At 37.4% G+C, this 20503-nt stretch overlaps 1 protein-coding gene and 1 long non-coding RNA gene across 3 annotated transcripts in view; one reads left to right on the top strand and one right to left on the bottom strand.

The window, feature by feature from the left end:
• atp11c (ATPase phospholipid transporting 11C) overlaps positions 1-20503 on the top strand; it is a 171474-nt gene that overhangs the window by 59197 nt on the left and 91774 nt on the right. For both annotated transcript variants that reach the window (XM_061900308.1, XM_061900309.1), the window contains exons 2-3: positions 4795-4914; positions 12950-13039. In XM_061900308.1, coding sequence (XP_061756292.1) covers positions 4795-4914; positions 12950-13039 — 210 coding nt within the window. The remainder of the gene's footprint in view (positions 1-4794; positions 4915-12949; positions 13040-20503) is intronic.
• On the bottom strand, positions 2856-19685 carry LOC133552813 (uncharacterized). The gene is made up of 3 exons (XR_009806773.1): positions 19621-19685; positions 17823-17857; positions 2856-2964 (listed from the first exon to the last, which is right to left on the bottom strand). It is a non-coding gene; the product is annotated as an uncharacterized LOC133552813 (long non-coding RNA).

The raw sequence follows: 20503 nt of genomic DNA on the forward strand, positions 1-20503 counted from the left end.
AGCTAGGGTCCAGTGAAGCCGGCAGCGTTTCTGGGTGTTGTTGATAAATGGCTTTGTCTTTGCATAGTAGAGTTTTAACTTGCACTTACAGATGTAGCGACAAACTGTAGTTACTGGCAGTGGGTTTCTGAAGTGTTCCTGAGCCCATGTGGTGATATCCTTTACACACGGATGTCGCTTGATGCAGTACCACCTGAGGGGTCGAAGGTCTGTAATTTTATCGCTTACGTGCAGTGATTTCTCCAAAATTCTCTGAACCTTTTGATGATATTACGGACCGTAGATGGCGAAATCCCTAAATTCCTTGCAATAGCTGGTTGAGAAATGTTGTTCTTAAACTGTTGGACAATTTACTCACGCATTTGTTGACAAAGTGATGACCCTCGCCCCGTCCTTGTTTGTGAATGACTGAGCATTTCATGGAAGCCGCTGTTATACCCAATCATGGCACCCACCTCTTCCCAATTATCCTGTTCACCTGTGGGATGTTCCAATAAGTGTTTAATGAGCATTCCTCAACCTTCTCAGTCTTTTTTGCCACTTGTGCCAGCTTTTTTAAAACATGCTGCAGGCATTATTCCAAATGAGCTAAAATTTGCACAAAAATAAAGTTTTCTAGTTTGAACATTAGATATCTGGTCTTTGCAGTCTATTCAATTGAATATAAGTTGAAAAGGATTTGCAAATTATTGTATTCTGTTATTTACCATTTACACAACGTGACAACTTCACTGCTTTTGGGGTCTGTATGTATTGTTGACTTTTATCGTACTTTGTCTCTCTGATTTTATATAGGTTGTGTGTGAATTCATGCAGCTCCCCAACCAGGTTGCTCTAATTCTCACACTCCCTGGCACTGGGCCATGACGGGATGTTCGCCATAATTGGCTCCCTCAACCCAAATGCTGTTAAGCTTTATATTAGATGGAGCAGATCCCCAGCTTGCCTTGAACACTTTTTACAGGCACCATGTTGCCAGGATAGCTCTACATTACTGTAAGTTGCTACAAAGTCTTGTATGCAATACGTATTTTCTGGACCATAGGGCGCACCACATTAAAAGGCGCACTGCCAATAAAGGGATTCCTTTTAGGTCTTTTTCATACAAAAGGCGCACTGGATTATAAGGCGCATTAAAGGGGTCATATTATGATTTTTTTCTAAATTTAAAATACTTCCTTGTGGTCTACATAACATGTGATAGTAGTTCTTGGGTCAAAATGTTGCATAGATGATGTTTTACACATCTTCAAGCTGTTTTCTGACAGGATGCAGTTTTTTGTGGACACTCTTATTTATGTGGCTCACCTTCGACAGCGTTTTTTCGCCGTTATCTTTTTTGTCGCGTGTAGCGTGCAAGGACGGGAGTGGAAGAAGTGCCAAAAGATGGCGCTAATTGTTTTAATGACATTCAGACTTTACTTCAATCAAGAACAAAGCAGCGTGTCCTGTGAAAAACAGTCTGACCGTAACTCCTTAGTAACTAAAGATACGTGGGTGAATCATTTGAACTCACTACACCGGTTGTTTTTAGCGCTTCCATAGTGAGATATAAGTTAGAACTTTACGCTACTTTATATTAGAAATGGCAACAACAGAGGCTGAATGCTATACAACAAGAAGATAGTTACTGTATTATTTTCACCTGCCGCTTGTGTTCCGGACGCGCACCCATTTGTAATCACTGACATTAGTTAAGCCTGTCTTTTCCAGTCAGTCAGTCTGGCTTCTTTATTGACTGCTTTGTAAGTTTTTACTTGTGTCCTATCCCCCGATAGTGATAATAGTCTGTAGATAGATCCACTATGGAATGGACTCTCACACTATTATGGTAGATCCACTATGGACTGGAATCTCACTATTATGTTAGATCCACTATGGACTGGACTCTCAATATTATGTTAGATCCACTTTGGACTGGACTCTCACTATTGTGTTAGATCCACTATGGACTGGACTCTTACTATTATGTTAGGTCCACTATGGACTGGACTCTCACTACTATGTTAGATCCACTATGGACTGGACTCTCACTATTAATGTTAGATCCACTATGGACTGGACTCTCACTATTATGTAAGATCCACTATGGACTGGACTCTCACTATTATGTAAGATCCAATATGGACTGGACTCTCACTATTATGTTAGATCCACTATGGACTGGACTCTCATACTATTATGTTGGATCCACTATGGACTGGACTCTCACTATTATGTAAGATCCAATATGGACTGGACTCTCACTATTAATGTTAGATCTACTATGGACTGGACTCTCACTATTATGTTAGATCAACTATGGACTGGACTCTCACTATTATGTTAGATCCACTATGGACTGGACTCTCACTATTAATGTTAGATCCACTATAGACTGGACTCTCACTATCATGTTAGATCCACTATGGACTGGACTCTCACTAATAATGTTAGATCCACTATGGACTGCTCTCTCACTATTATGTTAGATCCACTATGGACTGGACTTTCACAAATATTATGTCAGACCCACTTGACAAATGTTGCATCCAGTCTCCCGGGGGGGGTAGGTTACCCACATGGGCGGTCCTCTCCAAGGTTTCACATAGTCAGTCTCATTGACGTCTTACTGGGTTGTGAATTTTTCCTTGCCCTTATGTGGGATCTGAACCACAGATGTCATCTTGGCTTGTGCAGCCCTTTGAGACACTTGTGAACTAGGGCTATATAAATAAACATTGATAGCACCCCCCGCCATCCCAAAAGGGACAAGCGGTAGAAAATGGATGGATGGATGGATGATTGATTGATTTTGTCAGCCAAGTATGTAAACATCGATTCCTTAATACCACAGAAAGATGACCGGGTGGAAAATACTCACATTTTTGTTTCAAACTTGAAGTTGGCTGTGACGTGAACATATTTCAGACAGAGTCCGCAAGTTCTCAAGTGAGGATTTTGTGCTGTGAAGTGTATTTTGCACTACGGAAACAAAAAAAGAAAGCAGTGCCAGGTAAAGAATGAAGTTTAAAATTGGCTTTGGGAAGAAAGGAATGCTGGTGTTTGTGCAGAAAGATACTGTACTAATGTGGTGGAGCAATGCACTGTGCTATCTTCATGGAAGAAGGAAGAAAAACAAAACATCATTGTTTTCACATCCAAAAAGCAGAACGAAAATGAACCTTACTCCTACTCCCTAGTATGGCCTTTTTTAATATCTCGATATTTTTAGGCCATATCACGATACACGATATATATCTCCATATTTTGCCTTAGCCTTGAATAAACACTTGATGCATATAATCACAGCAGTATGATGATTGTATGTGTCTACATTAAAACATTCTTCTTCATACTACATTGATTAATGCTCGTTTTAAACTTTCATGCAGAGAGGGAAATCACAACTAAGTCAATTACTGAAACAGTTATTAAGCAGTGGCACAAACATTCATGTCATTTCCAAATCAGAAAGTGCAAGATTGTCAGAGACATTTTAAAACAAGCTATGAGTGCATTTTTGTGCATGATGTCACTAAGCTGACATGTCAAAACAACACTAAGTTAAAGTGCACTTTATGTACAGAACGCCACTACAATAGTTAAAAACAGATAAAGTGCACTTTTGTGCATGATGTCACAAAATATTTCAATAACTGTCAAATAAAAATGAGCTGCATAATAGTAGATCAAATCGCTATGTGGTAGGTTCCTGCGGACGTCATCTCCTTATGTTGTTCACTATTTCTTTCATACGGTGTTGATGTGGAAATGGTTGCCTCGGCATTTTGTTGGTGTGGCACCGAACGGAGATGTTGACTTGCGGAGTAAGCACTCTTCATTCTCTAGCAGGTGACTTTTCAAATGATGCTACATATTATTAGCAGTGATGCTACTTTTTGTTGCAACACTTTTGCCCCACACTTGACAAAATACGGTTGTCTGTTTGACATCTTCCCGCTTTAAGCCAAACCACCGCCAGACAATGGACCTACTGCTTTTTTTCTTGGGAATTAATTCTTCCTTCATTTGTTACCAGATTGGCACCTTCTTTTTCTCGTATTACCACTCGCACCACAGCTAACGTTACCCATGCTGCTACCTCTCTTATTCGCGAGGGCGTATACGAATGTGATGTATGTAAGAAGGTGCGCTTCCTGTCTGTGAGAAGGAGACAACAAAGAGCGAAAAGAGCCTGTAGTGTAATGCCAGCAGCTAAAAGCAACTGCATGAGAAAGTATACTCCAATATCACCATACAGTCATTTTCTATATCGCACATAGAGACAAACCCGCGATATATCGAGTATGTCGATATATCGCCCAGCCCTACACACTAGGTTGGATCACTTCCTGTGATGAACGTGTACCAGGTTACCAATAGTGGTAGAAATGGACATCCATCCATACATCCATCTTCCTCCACTTAGCCGAGGTCGGGTCGCGGGGGCAGCAACCTAAGCAGGGAATCCCAGACTTTCCTCTCTCCAGCCACTTCGTCCAGCTTTTCCCAGGGAATCCCGAAGCGTTCCCAGGCCAGCCGGAAGACATAGTCTTCCCAACGTGTCCTGGGTCTTCCCTGTGGCCTCCTACCGGTTGGACGTACCCTAAACACCTCCCTAGGGAGGCGTTCGGGTGGCATCCTGACCAGATTTCCGAACCACCTGATCACCATGATCGAACTCAAATTAATCGCGATCATCGATCACGATCGTATAATCTCCCAGCCCTAACAGCGTGTACTTTTTTGTTCTGTGATTTAGCCTCACTCCGTGTTCTCATCTTCTCCGTCTCCATCTGCTCCATCTTGCAGCTCAAAGGCGAGGAGAGAAGAGTGGACAGTAGGACGATCCACATCGGCCATCGTCCACGTTCTGCCAGCGAGCCTTTCACCCCGCCAAAGTTTTGTGACAACAGAATCGTGTCATCCAAGGTAAGACGCGCTTTATTTTATTTTCGTATGTGGCTGTCCAAGTATAAACATTTTTTATCCAAGAGGAGACTGAGGGCAGCAAAAAAAAAAGTATTTCTTTATCCTTCTTCTCCGTACGCTCATCCTGTCTTTCAACAAAAGTTGATTATTATATTGTCAGAGGAGCCCTGGTTACATGCATGTCTGCTATTAATATACCAGCAGGGCAATCATTGTGGGCTCTGCAAGGCCGCACCCCTCCCGTACTTTGAATCTCAGCATTTTAGCCCTGGTGCAGGACCAAGCTACCTTTTGACTTGACTATCTCTCAGGCCGAGAAGGCGATGGAGGTTGGTCCGATGGCAAGCAGGATTTATAATGGTGCAGAGAGGCCCCTGTGAAGATGGGCCCATCAATTGCCTCCTGTCCATATGGCAGGGTAAACCGACTTTAATTACCCTGCCGGTAGTGTTTATGCTCCTCCATGCCTTAGCTCGCCGTCATGCTGTTGCTTTTGCACTCTGCATTGGCCCGTCGCCACCTTTTCTACTCTTACTCGCTGTTGCGCCATCTCGTCACCCCTTCACCCCTTCCACTCTCTTTTTCTCATAACTTCCCCCCGCTTTTCTACGGCAACATTAGATGGACTGTTCTGCTGGAGTTGCATTTTCAGAATCCTCCCTATGCTGAGTTACTATCTTCATAAACTCCATCTTATTGCTTTGTATGTAGTGCATGAGGGGTGCCCAACGTCCCGGCCGTCAGCCATTTGGGGCCCACAATTACACATTAAAACAATTACTTTTGCTAATTATTATATAATTTATATACATTTTTAGTATTTTCCATTTGAGCCATTGTTTTTTATAGCAAAATTACACATTAAAACCATTACTTTTTGTAATTATTATATTATTAAAATACATTTTTATATGTTCCATATGATCCATTGTTTTTTTTAGACCAATTACACATTAAAACAATACATTTTTGTAATTATTATATTATTGAAATACATTTCTGCATTTTCCATACAATCCATTGTTTTTTTAGCATAAATACACATAAAAAATACTTTATCTAATTATTATATTATTTAAATACATTTTTGTATTTTCCATACGATTCATTGTTTTTTTTAAGCATACTTACTCATTAAAACAATTACTTTGTGAAATTATTATATTATTTAAATACATTTTTAGTATTTTCCATACGATCCATTGTTTATTTTTGGCATAATTATACATTAAAACAATTACTTTTTCTAATTATTATATTATTTAAATACTTTTTTTGTATTTTCCTTATGAGCCATTGTTTTTTTTTTTTTGGCATGATTACACATTTAAACAATTACTTTTTGTAATTATTATATTATTGAAATACATTTCTGCATTTTCCATACAATCCATTGTTTTTTTTAGCATAATTACACATTAAAAAAATCACTTTTTCCAATTATTATGTTATTTAAATACATTTTTGTATTTTCCATATGATTCACTGTTAATTGTGAAATTATTATATTATTTAGATACATTTTTAGTATTTTCCATACGATCCATTGTTTTTTTTAGCATAATTACACATGAAAAACAATTACTTTTTGTAATTATTATATTATTTAAATACAATTTTAGTATTTTCCATACGATCCATTGTTTTTTTCCCAGCATAATTACACATTAAAACAATTACTTTTTCAAAATATTATATTATTTAAATACATTTTTAGTATTTTCCATACGATCCATTGTTTATTTTTGGCATGATTACACATTAAAACAATTACTTTTTGTAATTATTATATTATTTAAATACGTTTTTAGTATTTTCCATATGAGCCATTGTTTTTTTTATAGCATAATTACACATTAAAACAATTACTTTTTCTAATAATATATTATTTAGATACATTTTTAATATTTTCCATACGATCCATTGTTTTTTTTAGCATGATTACGCATTAAAACTATTATTTTTTTCAAATTATTATATTATTTAAATTTTTTTTTAGTATTTTCCATACGATCCCTTTTTTAACTTAATTACACATTAAAACAATACATTTTTCAAATTATTATATTATTTAAATAAATTGTTTGTATTTTCCATACGATCCATTGTTTTTTTTTAGCATAATTACACATTAATACAATTACTTTTTCCAAATTATTATATTATTTAAATACATTTTTTGTATTTTCCATATGATCCATTGTTTTTTTTAGCATAATTACCCATTAGAACAATTACTTCGTCAAATTATTATATTATTTGAATACATTTTTAGTATTTTCCATATGATCCATTGTTTTTTTTAGCACAATTGCGCATTAAAACAATTACTTTTTCAAATTATTAAATTATATAAATACATTTTTAGTATTTTCCATACGATCCATTGTGTGTTTTAGCACAATTACACATTAAAACAATTACTTTTTCAAATGATTATATTATTTAAACACATTTTTAGTATTTTCCATATGATCCATTGTTTTTTTTAGAATAATTACACATTAAAACAATTACTTTTTGTAATTATTATATTATTGCAATACATTTTTGCATTTTCCATACATTCCATTTTTCTTTTTTTAGCATAATTACACATTAAAAAAATACTTTTTCTATTTATTATATTAATAAAATGTTTGTATTTTCCATACGATTCATTGTTTTTTAAGCATAATTACACATTAAAACAATTACTTTGTGAAATTATTATATTATTTAAATACATTTTTAGTATTTTCCATACGATCCATTGTTTTTTTTTAGCATAATTACACATGAAAACAATTACTTTTTCCAATTATTATATTATTTAAATACATTGCTATATTTTCCATACGACCCATTGTTTTTTTTTTAGCATAATTACACATTTAAACAATTACTTTTTTTAATTATTATATTATGGAAATACATTTCTGCATTTTCCATACAATCCATTGTTTTTTTCCCAGCATAATTACACATTAAAACAATTTACTTTTTCAAAATATTATATTATTTAAATACATTTTTAGTGTTTTCCATACGATCCATTGTTTATTTTTGGCATGATTACACATTAAAACAATTACTTTTTGTAATTAATATATTATTTAAATACATGTTTAGTATTTTCAATATGAGCCATTGTTTTTTTATAGCATAATTACTCATTAAAACAATTACTTTTTCTAATAATATATTATTTAGATACCTTTTTAATATTTTCCATACGATCCATTGTTTGTTTTTTTTAGCATGATTACACATTAAAACTATTATTTTTTTCTAATTATTATATTATTTAAATACATTTTTAGTATTTTCCATAGGATCCCTTTTTTAACTTAATTACACATTAAAACCATTACTTTTTGTAATTACTATATTATTGAAATACATTTCTGCATTTTCCATACAACCCATTGTTTTTTTAGCATAATTACACATTAAAAAATCACTTTTTCAAATTATTATGTTATTTAAATACATTTTTGTATTTTCCATATGATTCATTGTTAATTGTGAAATTATTATATTATTTAGATACATTTTTAGTATTTTCCATACGATCCATTGTTTTTTTAGCATAATTACACATGAAAAACAATTACTTTTTGTAATTATTATATTATTTAAATACAATTTTAGTATTTTCCATACAATTAATTGTTTTTTTCCCAGCATAATTACACATTAAAAGAATTACTTTTTCAAAATATTATATTATTTAAATACATTTTTAATATTTTCCATACAATCCATTGTTTATTTTTGGCATGATTACACATTAAAACAATTACTTTTTGTAATTATTATATTATTTAAATACATTTTTAGTATTTTCCATATGAGCCATTGTTTTTTTATAGCATAATTACACATTAAAAAAATTACTTTTTCTAATAATATATTATTTAAATACATTTTTAATATTTTCCATACGATCCATTGTTTTTTTTTAGCATAATTACACATTAAAACTATTATTTTTTTTCTAATTATTATATTATTTAAATACATTTTTAGTATTTTCCATAGGATCCCCTTTTTAACTTAATTACACATTAAAACAATACATTTTTCAAATGATTATATTGTTTGTATTTTCCATACGATCCATTGTTTTTTTTTAGCATAATTACACATTAAAACAATTACTTTTTCCAAATTATTATATTATTTGAATACATTTTTTGTATTTTCAATATGATGCATTGTTTTTTTTAGCATAATTACACATTAAAACAATTACTTTGTCAAATTATTATATTATTTAAATACATTTTTATTATTTTCCATATGATCCATTGTTTTTTTTAGCACAATTGCGCATTAAAACAATTACTTTTTCAAATTATTAAATTATATAAATACATTTTTAGTATTTTCCATACGATCCATTGTGTGTTTTAGCACAATTACACATTAAAACAATTACTTTTTCAAATGATTATATTATTTAAACACATTTTTAGTATTTTACATATGATCCATTGTTTTTTTAGAATAATTACACATTAAAACAATTACTTTTTGTAATTATTATATTATTGCAATACATTTCTGCATTTTCCATACAATCCATTTTTCTTTTTTTTAGCATAATTCACACTAAAAAAAATACTTTTTCTATTTATTATATTAATAAAATGTTTGTATTTTCCATACGATTCATTGTTTTTTCAAGCATAATTACACATTAAAACAATTACTTTGTGAAATTATTAATTATTTGAATACATTTTTAGTATTTTCCATTCAATCCATTGTTTATTTTTGGTATAATTACACATTAAAACAATTACTTTTTCAAATTATTATATTATTTAAACACTTTTTATTATTTTCCATACAATCCATTGTTTTTTTTTAGCATAATTACACATTAAAACAATTAATTTTTCAAATTATTATATTATTTAAATACATTTTTAGCATTTTCCATATGATCCATTGTTTTTTTTTTAGCACAATTGCACATTAAAACAATTACTTTTACAAATTATTAAATTATATAACTACATTTATAGTATTTTTCCATACGATCCATTGTGTGTTTTAGCACAATTACACATTAAAACAATTACTTTTTCAAATTATTATATTATTTAAACACATTTTTAGTATTTTCCATACAATCCATTGTTTTTTTTTGCATAATTACACATTAAAACAATTACCTTTTCAAATTATTATATTATTTAAATAATTGTTAGTATTTTTCCATATGATCCATTGTTTTTTTATTAGCATAATACACATCAATTACTTTTTCAAATTATTATATTATTTACATACATTTTTAGTATTTTCACTTAACAAATTACGGTTGTCTGTTCGACATCTTTCTGCTTGAAGCCAACCACCGCCAGACGATGGATCCCCTGCTGTTTTTCTTGGGAATTAATTCTTCCTCCATTTGTTACCAGATTCACACCTTCTTTCTCTTGTATCACCACTCCCACCACAGCTAACGTTACCCATGCCGCTACCTCTCTGCTCCGCGAGGGCGTACACGTATGTGACGTATGTAGGAAGGTGCGCTTGTTATATGTTTCTGTGAGAAGCAGAGACAAGAAAGAGTGGGAAACGCCTGTAGTGTAATGCCCACAGCTAAAAGCAACTGCGTGAGAACGTATACTCAAAGTCATTTTCTATATCGCGCAGAGACGAACCCGCGATGTATTGAGTATATTCCATATATCGCCCAGCCCTAATAGGCAATGATATAATATTCTTACATTGACTGTTACAAGCGGCCCTCTGTGGGCAGCCATGACTGTGACATGGCTCTCCATGTAAACAAGTTCGACACCCCTGCACTTAGGGCTGGGCGATCTATCGATGTAATCGATATATCGCGGGTTTGTCTCTGTGCAATATAGAAAATGACTATATCGTGATATTGGAGTATACGTTCTCATGCAGTAGCTTTTAGCTGCGGGCTTTACACTACAGGCTCTTTTCACTCTTTCTTGTCTCTCCTTCTCACTGACAAGCGCACCTTCTTACATACGTCACATAATGTCGCGTCATACGCCCTCGCATGAGAGGTAGCAGCATGGGTAACATTAGCTGTGATGCTAGCGTAGTGGTGCAGGTGGGGTAATACGAGCGAAAGAAGGTGCCAATCTGCTAACAAATGAATTGATTAACGTGGACCCCGACTTAAACAAGTTGAAAAACTTATTCGGGTGTTACCATTTAGTGGTCAATTGTACGGAATATGTACTGAACTGTGCAATCTACTAATAAAAGAATCAATCAATCAAGAATTAATTCCTAGAAAAAACATCGTCTGGTGGTGGGTTTGGTTTCTAGCGGGAATATGTCGAACAAGTATGCGGAAAAAGCGTTGTTACAAAAATTAGCACCTACTGCTAATTTGTAGCATCATTTGAAAAGTCACCTGCTAGAGATAGTGCTTGAAACTGCATGTAAATATCTCCGTTCGGTGCCATACCCACAAAATGCTGAAGCAACCCTTTCCAGATCGTATGAAAAAAAATAGTCAACAGAATTTTATAACGTCCGTAGTAACCTTCCTCATTGTGAAGGACGTACACTATTTGATCTCCTGTTATATAGCTCATTTTTATTTGACACCTATTGAAATATCTTGTGTGACATCATGCACAAAAGTGCACTTTGTTTTAAACTATTGTTGTGGCGTTCTGTACAAAAAGTACACTTTAATTTAGTGTTGTTTTGATATGTCATCTTTCTGACATCATGCACAACAATGCACTCATAGCTTGTTTCAAACTCTCTGACAATCTTGCACTTTCTGTTTTTAAATTACATTAATATTTGTGCCACTGCTTAACTGTTTAATAAATTGACCTACTTGTGATTTCCCTCTCTGCATGAAAGTTTAAAAGGAGCATATATTAATGCAGTATGAAGAAGAATGTTTTGATGTCGACACATAGAATCCTCATACTGCTCTGATTATATGCATCAAGTGTTCATTCAAGACTAAGGCAAAATATGAAGGTATACACCGTGTATCGTGAAAACGGCTCAAAAATAACGAGATGTTAATATAAAGCCATATCGCCCGGCCCTATCTGCACTAGACAGTGCATTATAATACTTCCGCCCACAGTCTCCTCTTCGATAGAACGTATTTTCTTCCAGCGGGCCACATGTAAATGCAGGACGCCCTCTATTGTTCTTGTTTGTTAGCTTGTACTGTGCAGTGTTTTCTATCATTGACTCCGCATTGATTGTCTAGTGCAGGGGTCTGAGACACGCGGCCCGCGAGACATTATTTTGCGGCCCCCACCTTAATATGAAAGTTTAATGTTAGTGCGGCCCGCAAGTTTTATATGAAAGGCGTGTGACAGCGCTGTTTTATTTGGGTCCAAAATGGCTCTTTCAACGTTCTGGGTTACCTACCCCTGCGTTAGTGGAAAAGCGGCAGATGAGTGAAAGCGACAGAAACGTTGCCATGGAGACGAGGGTTTTCTTACGTGCCTGGCTGCAGTCACACCGCGACACCTGTCCGTCAGTTCCTGATAACCTGGACCAATTCAAACCGTTACTAGTTTTTTTTATTGTTTAATTTGCATTGCCTGAAACGACGAACACTACATATAGTTCTATACGTGCCTTATTTGTACAGAAAAAGTTACGGTGAACAAGGGATACAATTCGAAACGTCATGACACAACTACACATGCTGAGGAGTATGCAACCTTTTTTTTAAGAAATCTTTTCTTGCGGCCCAGCCTTACCCAGACTCTGCATCCAGTGGCCCCAGGTAAATTGAGTTTGAGACCCTGGTCTAGTGCAACTTTGCAGCCGCCTGTAAGCATACAACGGGCCAAATGACATTAGGAGTCAAGTCCGATGTGCAAAATATACCCGGAAAGACTTGCCAATGTCACTAGGTCATTGACAGTCTCTTCGACGGTATGTAAATGAAGGTGATAAAGCTCTGGGTTTAATCACTGCAAAAGATGCAGCTTGCCTATGGAAGTTTCCTTTGTTTTTTCCCGTTCCAATACACACACACACACCTTCTGTATCTGTTTTCTTCCCGCAGTATACCGTGTGGAACTTTTTACCAAAGAACCTGTTTGAACAGTTCAGAAGAATTGCCAATTTCTACTTCCTTATCATCTTCCTGGTGCAGGTAAGCCATCATTCATTCACTCGTCAGTGAGTACCCACCTTGAGGACAGGTCCAAGTAATCGCACCCTTTGATTGGGTCTTTGATTTCCCCATTAATGCAATCTCTGGGCGGAATCAAGGGATTTGCAACTGAACCGACGCGAATGTCACATAACGTACGTGACGGAAATGATGTGGTTGTAATTTGCCTGGGTAAATCACACGCTCAGTCCTCGCCAAAACGGCCACTGTTTATTTATGGTATGATCTGCATTGCCAATCTTCAGGGTGGAACTTTCTAATTGCATTTGAAATAGATTATGAGACTGATTTGGTGGATGAAAAGCTTCCTTTAAATGTTTGTAGCTTGGTATGAAATTGTAAATGGGTATTGGATGGGTAGATTTAGAAATGAATTTTATTGTATACTCGTACAGATATAGTATACAGTGATTCCCCCAGAAAATTTGTTAGTTAAGGTGGTGTCTCTCCAGGGGAAAGGGGGGTGCCGCCTGGGACAGGCGGACGGACGGGGAAGGGGCTTGGTGGGTGTAAGGAACAGTATAATTTGGCCTGTCGCCACCATCACGTCTCCATCTCACCACAGCCTGGGGGGGCAATAGACTACAGACTGTGGTGAAGTAGGCGGGCTTCGTTGCGTGAAGAAGCCTTCAATTTTGGTTGTGTTTTCCGCTCCGTATGCTGAGTGGCAATATACGATATAAACAGAACACAAAACAGTCCTAGTTACCTAAGATACTAAGTATGTCATTATTTTGTCTTATAATGTCAATATTTACTATGTCAAAATAATGACATACTTAGTATAATTAGTAAGTCAATATTTACTAAGTCGATATAATGAGTAAGTCAAATTAATATTCTACTGTAAACAAGCGTTTGCAATAAGTGTGGCCACATGCTGACATATGCTCAATTCATCGTGCTTAATTTACAGGACCAAAAAAAAAAAAAAAAATATATATATATATATATATATACATATGTATGTGTGTATGTATATATATATATATATTTTGTCCTGTAAATTAAGCATGATGAATATATATATATATGTATATATATATATATATATAATAGTGTATATATATATATATATATTTTGTCCTGTAAATTAAGCATGATGAATATATATATATATATATATATATTAGGGCTGGGCAACGATTACAAATTTTAACCGAAGTTAATTGCACTATTTCTCCGATTAATCGCGATTAACTGCATTGGATACGCAAAGCCCAAAAATGAATTCAAAAGTAGTGTGTAGTGCACCTTTATTGGAATATTCACCCACATGAACAAAAGCGCCAAAACATTTGTTGTGCAAACACAATTTAAATCAGTCCTTGTTAAACAGTAGCAGTTAAATAGCATATTTTATGAAAATCAACTCAAAAAATGTTAATACAAACATTTAAGCTTATTGCCACTGCCAGGGTATTTAAGTTATCCTGTTTGTTATGGAAAATAAATATAATCTACATACAAATCTCTGAGCCACAATCATAACATCTGAACAGGCAATTTCTGAAGTAACAGCAGAAACATTTTTTTTTATCAGGGATCTTATGTTTAAAAAAACTATATTATAGGTAGTGGGCTGTTTTAGGGAATTTTTTATCAAATTGTCTGTAGTAGCAATATTAATAATGTTGTGTTTATTCTGCGTAGTGCACTTAAAATAATTATGACCATATCTAGTAATTGATATGATGGGAATTTTCCGATTGTTTGCTTGGTGCTTTGATAAACTGAACGCATATACATGGCACTATATTGTGATGTTATGAGCCAGGGAAAAAAGAACTACCCTACCCAGCATGCAACAGAAGTGACGAGCATGCGCGGTAGGCCGGTATAGGTTGTGTCGCCATGACGGCATCTTGTATGTTGTGATATGCACGCTCTGAAAGCAAACGTTAAGAACTCAGCCAACACTCCTCGTCTGCATTATTTATAAATAGACAGACAACACATATACTCCGCTGCTTCACAGGCCGCTGGCTGTAGCCGGCAAAGTATTCCCATGCTAGCTAGCTGGTCTAGCAAGCACGCGTCATTCAGTCCAAAACGGCCCGATCTATCCACATTCAGAATTGTCTGGCGGTCGTAAGTGATCCCGGAGTGACCATGCTGTAAGCCAGCCATGAAATTTGCAGAATTGTCCGGTATTTTTGCCGAATGTTCCATCTTTACCAAGAGCCCTTCGACCGCGAAGCTCATCCGGACGACGCCATCTTGTTAAGAAAAGGCGTTAACAAAATAAAAGCATGTAATCAACATACGCAAATGTGCGATAAAATAATTGTCGGCGTTAATAGATTGATGAGTTAACTCGTAATTAACGCATTAATTTGGCCACCCCTAATATATATCCATCCATCCATCATCTTCCGCTTATCCGAGGTCGGGTCGCGGGGGCAACAGCCTAAGCAGGGAAACCCAGACTTCCCTCTCCCCAGCCACTTCGTCTAGCTCTTCCCGGGGGATCCCGAAGCGTTCCCAGGCCAGCCGGGAGACATAGTCTTCCCAACGTGTCCTGGGTCTTCCCCGTGGCCTCCTACCGGATGGACGTGCCCTAAACACCTCCCTAGGGAGGCGTTCGGGTGGCATCCTGACCAGATGCCCGAACCACCTCATCTGGCTCCTCTCGATGTGAAGGAGCAGCGGCTTTACTTTGAGTTCCTCCCGGATGGCAGAGCTTCTCACCCTATCTCTAAGGGAGAGCCCCGCCACACGGCGGAGGAAACTCATTTCGGCCGCTTGTACCCGTGATCTTATCCTTTCGGTCATGACCCAAAGCTCATGACCATAGGTGAGGATGGGAACTTAGATCGACCGGTAAATTGAGAGCTTTGCCTTCCGGCTCAGCTCCTTCTTTACCACAACGGATCGGTACAACGTCCGCATTACTGAAGACGCCGCACCGATCCGCCTGTCGATCTCACGATCCACTCTTCCCTCACTCGTGAACAAGACTCCTAGGTACTTGAACTCCTCCACTTGGAGCAGGGTCTCCTCCCCAACCCGGAGATGGCATTCCACCCTTTTCCGGGCGAGAACCATGGACTCGGACTTGGAGGTGCTGATTCTCATTCCGGTCGCTTCACACTCGGCTGCGAACCGATCCAGCGAGAACTGAAGATCCCGGTCAGATGAAACCATCAGGACCACATCATCTGCAAAAAGCAGAGACCTAATCCTGCGGTTACCAAACCGGAACCCCTCAACGCCTTGACTGCGCCTAGAAATTCTGTCCATAAAAGTTATGAACAGAATCGGTGACAAAGGACAGCCTTGGCGGAGTCCAACCCTCACTGGAAATGTGTTCGACTTACTGCCGGCAATGCGGACCAAGCTCTGGCACTGATCGTACAGGGAACGGACCGCCACAATAAGACAGTCCGATACCCCATACTCTCTGAGCACTCCCCACAGGACTTCCCGAGGGACACGGTCGAATGCCTTCTCCAAGTCCACAAAGCACATGTAGACTGGTTGGGCAAACTCCCATGCACCCTCAAAAACTCTGCCGAGAGTATAGAGCTGGTCCACAGTTCCACGACCAGGACGAAAACCACACTGTTCCTCCTGAATCCGAGGTTCGACTATCCGGCGTAGCCTCCTCTCCAGTACACCTGAATAAACCTTACCGGGAAGGCTGAGGAGTGTGATCCCACGATAGTTGGAACACACCCTCCGGTCCCCCTTCTTAAAGAGAGGAACCACCACCCCGGTCTGCCAATCCAGAGGTACCGCCCCCGATGTCCACACGATGCTGCAAAGTCTTGTCAACCAAGACAGCCCCACAGCATCCAGAGCATTAAGGAACTCCGGGCGGATCTCGTCCACCCCTGGGGCCTTGCCACCGAGGAGCTTTTTAACTACCTCAGCGACCTCAGCCCCAGAAATAGGAGAGTCCACCACAGATTCCCCAGGCACTGCTTCCTCATAGGAAGACGTGTTGGTGGGATTGAGGAGGTCTTCGAAGTATTCCTTCCACCTATCCACAACATCCGCAGTTGAGGTCAGCAGAACACCATCCGCACCATACACGGTGTTGATAGTGCACTGTTTCCCCTTCCTGAGGCTGCGGACGGTGGTCCAGAATCGCTTCGAAGCCGTCCGGAAGTCGTTTTCCATGGCTTCCCCGAACTCCTCCCATGTCCGAGCTTTTGCCTCATAGAGGTCTTCGAGCTGCTCTTTGTCTGATCCCTCACCTAGAACCTGTTTGCCTTGGGAGACCCTAACAGGGGGCTTTATGCCCCCGGACAACATAGCTCCTAGGATCATTCCAATGATCACGTTTACACTCGACCAAAGGAGCCATTCTCCATTAGAGACATGTCTTAAAAATACATGTTGCTTTCCTCCTTCATGATCCATGCAAAGGAGCATCCCTGCCCCCAGCTGTCATCTCTACGGTTGCTGCTTGTGTAAACAAATGTGCTGGCGCGTGCTTTCATTACATATTGACTGAATGAGCTCGCAGAACGGCTGCATCCCGGAGCTACTCGGCGCTAAACCCGGCAACGTCTCCGGGCCGCGGGAGAAAACGCCATCATTGACTTTTCCTTCCGGCCTCCATGCTGCTGTAAAGTTGACACAACAGCCTGCTGCGCCTTCCAGTTAATCTGGTTTGACTCCGCCCCCAGACCCTACTGCGAAGATGAGTGTGTACATATTTGGTAGTACTGACCCAAGTATGTTGTGGTGACCTGATTGGTATTTAGATACTGTGTGTGTGTGTGTGTGTGTGTGTTTGTGTTTGCCTTTTTACCTCTGCCAGGACAGATCGTGTAACTTCATGGGTCGCTTTACAGACAGTGTCAGGCAACATAAGGAGGGGAATTAAAAACAAAAAAAATATTTTTTTTCCTGATTATAGAGCACATTCTATATATGTAAAAAAATCATAAAATGGCCACACCAGAGCATAAACCACATATACATCACTCGGCTTCTAAAACTTATTGTTCATCCACTTTGTGTTCGGGCTCAAAAATAAAAGGTCCTGGATCATAATTTGTCCCAAAGTAATCCTTGTTGTCTCTCACAAGGTCTGCTCGATAGCATTGTTGTTGACGGGGAAGGGATCTTTCTTTCCGAGCGCTACGTCACGTGATCACGTGACTGGCTTTCTCATTATCGCTCAAAATGGCTTGGGAATTGATACGTTTTTGATCATATGTATTTATTTGCAAACTTTGGAAGTCTTTTGGTGTCATAAATCAGAAATATATATGATACTAGCTTCAATATAGAGTAGTGTTGTCCCGATACCAATAATTTGGACCGGTACCGGTACCAAAGTGTATTTCGATACTTTTCTAAATAAAGAGGACCACAAAAAATGGCATTATATGCTTTATTTTGACAAAAAAATCTTAGGGTACATTAAACATATGTGTATTATTGCAATTTAGTACTTAAATAAAATAGTGAACATACTAGACAACTTGTCTTTTAGTAGTAAGTAATCAAAAAAAGGTTCTGTTGGCCCTACGATGAGGTGGCGACTTGTCCAGGGTGTACTCCGCCTTCTACCCGAATACAGCTGGGATAGGCTCCAGCACCCCTCGCCGCCCTGAAGGGAATAAGCTGAAGAAAAATGGATGGATGGATGGTTCCTAATTAGTCTGCTGACATATGCAGTAACATATTGTGTCATTTATCATTCTATCATTTTGTCAAAATTATAAAGGACAAACTGTAAAAAATTATAATTAGTCCACTTGTTCATTTACTGTTAATATCTGCTTTTTTTCTGTTTTAACATGTTGTATCTACACTTCTGTTAAACTATAATAATCACTTATTCTTCTCTTGTTTCATACTTTAGTTTGGTTTTGGATGATACCACAAATTTAAGTTTCGTACTGATACCAAGTAGTTAAAAGATCATACATCGGTCATAATCAAAGTCCACATTAGTCCAGGGATGTATTTCCTGAGTTTATAAACCTAATATGAATTTTTTTAAAAAAAGGAAAAAAGATTTTCTAATGCTAACAAATATCGATGCAATCATAGCAGTATCGACTAGATACGCTATTGGACTTTGTATCATTACAGTGAATGTCAGGTGTAGATCCACCCATGGTGTTTGTTTACATTTTGATGCCGGTGAGCTATTGTATTCTCCGACGGTGTGTAGTGAAGCATGTTTAGCTATAGCTATTCCTCGTTCTGCGGTGATAATGTTACTTGTAAGAAACGTACTTTATTTGTCGCCATGGAGATGAGGATTAGTGATTGACAAGTAGCTAAAACACTGCTGATGTCATAACTGGGCTTGGATTAAGGTTGTTTCATCGACGCAGAGGATGATTAGCACGGGCCAGGCGTGAGTGTGAGTACATCTTTTATTTAATACTATCACTGACAAAAGATAAACAAAAAGCGCTCACAGTGGAGGTACAATACTTAGCTACAAAATACAAACATGAAACAAAACACTTGCTCGATGGCATGAAATGACAATGAACTATAAACTTTAGCAGCACAAAGGCATGACTATATACAAACAAAACAAAACAAAACAAAACTAGCACTGTGGCATAAATACACAAACTTACACGGCATGGAACTGTGGACGAGGGCATGAAGGTTGGAACAGCATGGGTATGGTGCGTGAGTGTGAAGATCCCAGAACCAAGACAGAGAAAGAATGACTTTAAATAGTAGCTGTGATGATTGGAAACAGGTGTGAGAGGCTGAGGATCGGGGCGTGACTAGGGAGACCAGGTGGAAACTAATGAGTTGGCATGAAAACGAAAACAAAACCGGAAGTGCAAAACAGAACTGAGTGTCCAAAAAACAAAACATAACATGACCAAAACAAAACCTGATCAAAAGGCGTGACAGCTGACTGCGGATGGATGTTAGCTGCTACCTCGCTAGCCACGTCTTAAATTATAGTATTATTATATATTTTACAATATACAGCTTTTATATTTCCTGTATTTTTATGTTACTACTTTGCACTGTTTTATATTTCATTTTTTTATAGGTTGATTGGCAACACTAAATGGTCCCTAGTGTGTGAATGTGAGTGTGAATGTTGTCTGTCTATCTGTGTTGGCCCTGTGATGAGGTGGCGACTTGTCTAGGGTGTACCCCGCCTTCCGCCCGAATGCAGCTGAGATAGACTCCAGCGACCCCCCCCACGCCCCCAAAAGGGACAAGCGGTAGAAAATGGATTGATGGATCCTGTAAAGCGCCTTTGAGTACTCTGAAAAGCATTATATCAAATAAAATGTATTATTATGATTAAAGCAACTCTTCCTGAGGGTGTTTCAGTGTTATATCAATCAATCAACCAATGTTTATTTATATAGCCCTAAATCACAAGTGTCTCAAAGGGCTGCACACAACAACATCCTTGGTTCAGATCCCACATAAGGGCTAGGAAGTATATAACATCACCTTTATGGAAGTTTTAAGGCCGAAATGCGCCCA

This window comes from Nerophis ophidion, linkage group LG05, assembly GCF_033978795.1.
Source record: "Nerophis ophidion isolate RoL-2023_Sa linkage group LG05, RoL_Noph_v1.0, whole genome shotgun sequence".
Taxonomy (NCBI): Eukaryota; Metazoa; Chordata; class Actinopteri; order Syngnathiformes; family Syngnathidae; genus Nerophis; species Nerophis ophidion.